General features: G+C 54.8%; 1 protein-coding gene across 1 annotated transcript; it reads right to left on the reverse strand.

Moving 5' to 3' along the window:
• Positions 1-6,838: 6,838 nt before the first annotated feature.
• Positions 6,839-7,462, reverse strand: LOC121563471 (histone H1-like). The gene has a single exon (XM_041875381.2). The coding sequence runs from the start codon at positions 7,460-7,462 to the stop codon at positions 6,839-6,841; it is 624 nt and encodes a 207-aa protein (XP_041731315.2).
• Between the last annotated feature and the right edge of the window lie 38 nt (positions 7,463-7,500).

Below are 7,500 nucleotides of genomic sequence, written 5' to 3' on the forward strand. Positions count from 1 at the left end.
TGTGTCGAGTAGAACACTGTTCTATATCGTGGAGCTCCGCCCCATAGGGGAGCTATGCTCCTAGTGGTTTACCCTCTGCCCTAAGGCAGAACAGCCTGAAGCAAATTTATGCACACACCTACAGCCAATAGGAGTACAGGTGTCCCTATATAAGGAACCCCGTTCCATCAATCTGCCTCCCTTTATCTTCAGCGACTGGACTAGATCTGAAGAAGCCATACGAAGACTCTAGAAAGATTTCGCCGTTGACTACCAGCCGTCAACGTCTTTCGCCATGAGCACACCTGGGAATTTCCCACCCCCAAAGGCCCTTTTAAGGGCCCTGTGTCGGTGTTCCACCATGGCTACCTCGGACCCCCACGATCTCTGCTTCGTGTGTTTGGGACCGCAGCACGCCGAGGATGGTCTCGACATCCCTCCTAATTGCGCCTCCTGCGCCCTCCTTACCATAAAGGAGAGGCAGCAGCGTCGGGCGTTTTTTGCGGAGGACGTCCCTCTAGATGACGTAGTGTCCTCACTCCTCTCTGCTTCAGAGGCGTCAGAGGACAGTGCGGGGTCGGAGGATGACAAGGAAGGCGCCGAGGCGGATATCCCAGTGGGACAATCCAGATCTCTGGCGCCTACCTTCAAAACCCCCTTTCATTCTGAAAGCGCGAGGTTAGAAGGATCCTTGTGCGATGACGACATGGGCTCTGCTAGGTCAGAAGCCCTGTCCTTCGCGGTAGCCTCTCTGCGCTCGGACTTTCCCGGGCTCATTGAGAAGGCTGCCACACGACTCGAGGTTGTGCTGCCCCCAGTTCCCCTTCCTATGGAGGTGGACCTGATGGAGGGCGGCCCTTACTCCAAGCCAAGGAGGGCAGCTGAGCCTATGGCTCCAGCCTTGCCCTCTCTCGGCAAGTATGTCGAGGGTTCGTGGGGGGCACCTCTGGCGGCGCGTTCGCCGGCCAGAGCGTATATCCCCTTCACCAGAGTGAGCGGCTATGAGTGGGCGGCTAGGGGAATCCCCAGGCTCGAGGGCGCCATGGCGGCGTTCCTAGTGCCGGGGTCGAGTCCCTGGGCAGCCTCCAAGAAGGCCACTCTGCCAGCACAAAGGGATAGGTTCACAGCCCAGTTGGCTGAGAAATCCTTTACGTTGGGAGCCCAGAGCGTAGCAGCCGCTAACAATATCGCCCTCCTCGCGGCCTCCCTGTCCCGTCTCGCAACGGGCAGGTCGGAGATGACCAGTGAGGAAGTGGAGGAGGCCTCCAGAATCTCTGGAGCCATTCTACACCTGACGCAGGCGGTTGCCATATGCGCGGGAAGGACCATGGCCACCTCCGTGGTCACGGAACGACACCTCTGGCTCTCGATGACGGCCATGAAGGAGACCGACAGGGCGTCTCTACTCAACGCCCCCCGTCTCCAGCGAGGGCCTTTTTGGTCTCGCAGTGAAGGACGCGACAGAACGAATCGCCAGACTGGACGAGGAGAGGAGGCACCTGGCCAAGCATTTGCCGCTGGCAATGAGGTCCAGCAAAGCCCCAGCTAAACCGTCACCTCCAACGCCCCCAGTAGAGCTACAGTGAGGCGTCGGGCCAGGCGACAGACGCACACCACAGACAGCAGGAGAGCGGGCTCGGCCCCTCCAGCAGTGACGGTGGCAGCAACGGTCCCGCCAGCGAGAGAGGTTGTCACGAGAGAGGTTGTCACGAGACCAGCTTGGCAGCACCAGAAGGCCTCCCAGAAGCGCAAGCACCTCTGACGAGGCGAGGGGGAGAGGACGGAGAACGGCCCGGCGAGTGTCGCAGAAGGGCCTACTGTTCCCCCCCACCCCACTGTTCAGGGCGTGGAGGACTGTTTTTTACATTGTGTGAATAAAGAGATTGTTCTCATTGACATTGTCAAAGAAGGACATTTATTCCATAAGGTTCGGAACACTTCACGTTCTATGGTAAATCTCCCTCACCATCTTGAGCGCAGCCCAACCCACTTAGAGTGTGTAGCTGAGCGTGCTCAGGAGAGGAAAAGGGCAAAGGTAGCAAGGCACAGCCTTAGCTCACTTAGTAAAGATTTTTTACTACAGACTCCTAGGAGCTCTGTAGTAAAGGTCTCACATAGTAGGCAGTTGCCTCTGTCCCAATGTGACATGAAGGCGCAGCCGCTAGCCGGGAGTGACGCCTTACTGCAGGCTAATGCCTCAGTCAGTGTAGATCAGACCCGTGCGACGTTCACGGAGAGCGGGAATACCAGGGCTACTAAGGTAGCCGAGGTATGGACGCCTCCGGTATATTCTGAACGAATCAATGCCCATGGCTCTGAGCGCAGCTCACCACACATTGAGTGTGTCGTTGAACAGCCGCATAAGACCAGTAAAGAGGTATTGTGGCACCACCGTGTGGTGTCAGTCAGAGATCACACTTTTCAGATTCAGCTGAGTTCTGTAAAGGAGATGTCTCATGCCAAGTGGCAGTCTCAGTCAGTCAATGACATGATGACGCAATCGTTTTCCGAAGAGCGCTCTGTCTCAGGCCAGTACCTCAGACAGTGCAGTTCAGACCCGTGCTGCGTTCACGGAGGGCAAGATTACTGGAGTTACGGTCGTAACCAACGTATCAACGCCCCCGATTCACCCAGAACGAGCTGATGTTTCCTCTCCCTTTCAAGGGGGGCCCGCCTTGGGCTATTCCACCAACCCAGTGCTGGGGAATAGCGGCGGTGAGGCCATAGAGGAATACAGGTCCTTCCTACTAGACGCACCACAGCTTCGTGCGCGCCCGCTCTCTCAGCACTGCTGGCAGTGGCGTCGAAGCTGTACCCTCTCACGCTGGCTAGAACAGACGTTAGAGAAGGGTTATGCCCTCCAATTCCATCGGACCCCACCCCCGTTCAGGGGAGTGGTGGAGACGGTGATGAAAACGCCAGACAAAGTGGCCGCTCTGAAGTCAGAGATTACGGAACTTTTGGCGAAGGAGGCGGTCACAGTAGTGCCCCGAGAGCAAAGGAACAAGGGGCTTTACTCGCCCTATTTCCTAGTGCCCAAAAAGACGGGGGGAGTGAGGCCGATTTTGGATTTACGCATTCTCAACGAGAGCATAACCAAACGGCCCTTCCGAATGCTGACGACAAAACGCCTACTGGAATGTGTTCAGAAGGGAGATTTTTGTACAAGCATAGACCTAAAGGACGCGTACTTTCATGTGCCGATACAATCGCGCCACAGAAAGTTTCTGCGGTTTGCCTTTCAGGGGGTGGCGTACGAGTTCACGAGGATGCCGTTTGGGTACGCCCTGGCACCTCGAACGTTTTCCAAATGTGTGGAGACGGCATTGGAACCGCTGCGTCGTCAGGGGATAAGGCTATTAGCCTACCTAGACGACCTGTTGATTCTTGCCCCGTCAGCAGAGCTGGCGTTCACACACACGACACAGACAGTGATTCATCTCACGCGTCTGGGGTTCGCTGTGAATTGGAAAAAGAGCGCACCCTGGCCCAGTCATCAGATTGTCTACCTGGGACTACAGCTAGACACTGTAATGATGAGGGCGCGAATTTCGGACCCTCGAAGGGCAGCATTGGTACTAGCCCTGAGGAAGTGTCGTCCGAATCACACAGTAACGGCGCTTATCGATCATGTCACTTTTGGGTCTCATGTCGGCAGCCCACTCTGTGGTACCGCTGGGGCTTCTGCACATGCGCAGAACACAGCGGTGGTTCGCCCAACTAAGACTAGACCCAGTGCGTCAACGTCATCGGTTGGTGGTGGTTCCTCTCTCGCTAAGAGCAGACCTGGACTATTGGAGGGAACCCGTGCGTTCTCACGCACGGAGTCCCGATGGGCAAGGTGTCATCCTACATTCCAGTGTATACAGATGCCTGTCTAACTGGATGGGGAGGGACATGTCAGTCTCAGCGATAGGTGGTGCATGGCCTCAATCAGGTCGGCACATAAACCTCTTGGAGTTGGAAACGGTTCGACTGGTTTTGAACCACTTCGCGTCTACCCTTCGGGTCGCGATGTGTTGGTTTGGTCAGACAACCGGACCACAGTAGCTCACATAAATCGCCAGGGAGGGGTCAGGTCTCCTGCCCTCCACAGGGCGGCAGAGGAATTGTGGCTGTGGGCTCACAAGCACCTTCGGCTCGTTGAGAGCAGCGCACATTCCGGGCTACTTGAACGTAGGGGGCAGATCTCATGTCAAGAGGGGGTCCTCGAGACGACGAGTGGTGTCTGCACCCAGACATTGTTCTCCAAATTTGGGAAACAATTCGGGAGAGCCGAGGTGGATCTGTTCGCGTCACGTGTGAACGCGCAGTGTCCCCTATGGTTCTCCCTGAGACAACAGGACGAGCCGCCATTGGGAAGAGACGCGTTCGCGCACTGCCCGTGGCCGAAAGTTCTCCTGTATGCATTCCCTCCGCTGTCTTGCATTCTCCCACTGCTAGCCAGGGTGAGATCAGAGGAGCTAACAGTGATACTGATAGCGCCCGATCGCCCGGGGGCTCCGTGGTTTGCAGAGATGAGTCAGATGTTGATTGTGCCACCTTGGACAATTCCACATCGACGAGACGCGTTGAGCCAGGCGGGAGGCGCGATAGGGCAGTGGCCCATAATCGGCCAACCACTGAAGGCTTGGTTCCTGAACGGGACAGGTTGAGGCGCCGTGGGTTATCTGATGCAGTGATCAGAACCATACAGAGCGCTAGGGCCAGTTCCACTTCCAGGATGTACACAAGCAGATGGAATGTTTTCTCACAGTGGTGTAACACACAGGACGTAGACCCCATGAGCTGTCAGGTAGAGAGTGTGCTCTCATTCCTGCAGTTTATGTTTGATAAGCAGAAATCGCCCGCCACCATTCGGAAGTGTTTGCAGCGGCAATTTCAGCTGGTCATGAAGGGTTTAACGGGAAAAACCTGTTCAGTCACCCATTAGTGAAACGTTTCTTATTGGGAACGCGACGGCTTAGGCCAATGCCTAGAGCTACGCTGCCCCGATGGGATTTGGCTTTGGTTCTCGAAGCGCTATGTAAGTCGCCGTTCGAGCCATTGAATCAAATACCCTCAAAATGCTGTCTATCAAGACGGCGCTGTTGCTCGCCTTGACTACCGCTAAGCGAGTCAGTGATTTGAGTGCACTGTCGACGAGACCCGACTGCCTTGCCATTAATGGCGATTTGAGCAGAGCGGTGTTACGTCCTAACCCGGCATTTGTGCCGAAGGTTATTAACAGTGCATATAGATCACAGACCGTGGAATTGTGGGCTTTTTATCCCCCTCCTCATGGGGAGAGGAGTGAGAAAAGCTTCATTGTCTGTGCCCAGTACGCGTTTGGCGTGTTACGTTGAGCGCACAGCAGCGATTAGGTCATCGCCTCAGCTGTTTGTGTGTCACGGTGCGGCTGCATTGGGTAGACCACTTTCTAAACAGCGTTTGTCTCATTGGCTTTGTGAAGGCATTGAGACGGCGTACGAGGCGGCGGGGCAACAACCGCCTCAGGGTATTAAAGCGCATTCCACTCGTGGAGTAGCAGCTTCTACTGCCCTCTTCAGAGGTACAGAGGTAGTGGATATTTGTAGAGCGGGCGTCTTGGTCGTCACCGTCTCCTTTTATTCGCTTCTATCTGTTGGATATGTCTTCTAACTCTTTGGCTCGATCTGTACTCAGCGTGGCTGAGGGGAGATCTTGAGAAAGTAACAGAGAAAGAAAGCAGGATTGTGACCATGTTCATAAATCCGCTTGTATTAGAAGGAACATATTAGGGCACGTTTTTTCCAACTCTTTAGCTCGGTCGGCATTCTGCAGAGCTGAAAGGCGATTTTGAGCTAGAAAGGGAGAGGACAGAGCAGGACCTGGGACAGGTTCCAATCAGGTCCGCCTTGGTTAGGAAAGCGTGTTATGTCAGGAATAGGCTTTTCAACTTTCAAGCTCGATTGCACTCAGCATAGCTGAAGGAGAATCTTGAGCTAGAGGAAAGAGAAGCAGGACGATAGACAGGTCTCTATCAGGTCCGCTTTGGATGAAAGGCTATCTGTGGCATGTCTCTTGACTCAGGGTCAGTACATAGAGACATGTATTGAACTGACAGAATGTGAGGTCATCTATCTGATTCAGATAGTATGACCTTTATATTTTGTTCCTGCCTACTAATCTATGGATTCATAGAGTGAGTAAGGCGGTCTGTTGGACACTTAATGTAGAATGACTGATGTCATTCCATTAGTGGACGATAAGTGTTATCACAGAATATTGAGGCACGGCTATCTGTTGGTACAGATTAGCACGGCGTCTATTCTGATGATCTGCCCACTAGCCATTGGCATTGCCATTTGAGCTAGATGGGGCGGGTCTATAACCAATGACGCGGTATATTGTGACGCCCAAGGGGTTTTTAGTCACAGTACGGCGGGAATTGGTTGCAGCCATTGCTGGGCTTGACATTTTTCATGTTTAATGGGAAGTGTTAGGCTCGGCAGGGAGTACATTTTGGAGCGTTTCGCTCCGCCTTAAACCACTAGGAGCATAGCTCCCCATGGGGCGGAGCTCCACGATATAGAACGACTAGTTACCGGAGTGTAACTCCAGTTCTATGAGTGGAGCGGAGCCCCCATAGGACTAAGGCCCCTACCGATCCTCTCTAGTCTCGCTGAAGATAATATCTCGGGAGGCAGATTGATGGAACGGGGTTCCTTATATAGGGACACCTGTACTCCTATTGGCTGTAGGTGTGTGCATAAATTTGCTTCAGGCTGTTCTGCCTTAGGGCAGAGGGTAAACCACTAGGAGCATAGCTCCCCTATGGGGCTCCGCTCCACTCATAGAACTGGAGTTACACTCCGGTAACTAGTCGTTTGTAATAGGTTTACTTCTTCTTGGGGGCTGCCTTCTTGGCCTTGGCTGCCTTGGGCTTGGCGGCTTTGGGCTTGGCTGCCTTTGTAGCCTTCTTGGGGCTCTTGGCCGCCTTCTTGGCCGCTGCGGCGGGCTTCTTCACCTTCTTGGGGCTCTTGGCCGCCTTTTTGGGTGTAGCGGGCTTCTTGGCCTTCTTGGGGGACTTCTTTGCGGCGACGGCGTTCTTGGCTGCTACCTTCTTGGGCTTCTTCGCCGCGGCGGGCTTCTTGGCGGCCACCTTCTTTACTTTGGGGACTGCGGCTTTCTTGGCGGGCTTCTTCGCCTCAACGGCTTTCTTGTTGAGCTTGAAGGAGCCGGATGCACCGGTGCCCTTGGTCTGGACCAGGGTGCCCTTGGTGACGAGGCTCTTGACTGCGATCTTGACGCGGGAGTTGTTCTTCTCCACGTCGTAGCCGCCTGCCGCCAGCGTCTTCTTGAGCGCGGCCAGGGACACGCCGCTCCTCTCCTTGGAGGCGGTCACAGCCTTGACGATGAGCTCTCCTACGCTGGGTCCCGCTTTCTTGGGCTTGGCTGCTGCCTTCTTCTTGGGTGCCTTGGCCGGCGCTGCGGCTGCGGGTGCTGGTGCGACTTCTGCCATTGTCTGTCTGTCGTTTGGTCCGGTACACACACACACAG

This window comes from Coregonus clupeaformis, unplaced genomic scaffold, assembly GCF_020615455.1.
Source record: "Coregonus clupeaformis isolate EN_2021a unplaced genomic scaffold, ASM2061545v1 scaf3190, whole genome shotgun sequence".
Taxonomy (NCBI): domain Eukaryota; kingdom Metazoa; phylum Chordata; class Actinopteri; order Salmoniformes; family Salmonidae; genus Coregonus; species Coregonus clupeaformis.

Excerpts from the sequence above, each read along its gene's own strand:
- LOC121563471 (XM_041875381.2), bottom strand. The coding sequence starts at position 7,462 with ATGGCAGAAGTCGCACCAGCACCCGCAGCCGCAGCGCCGGCCAAGGCA.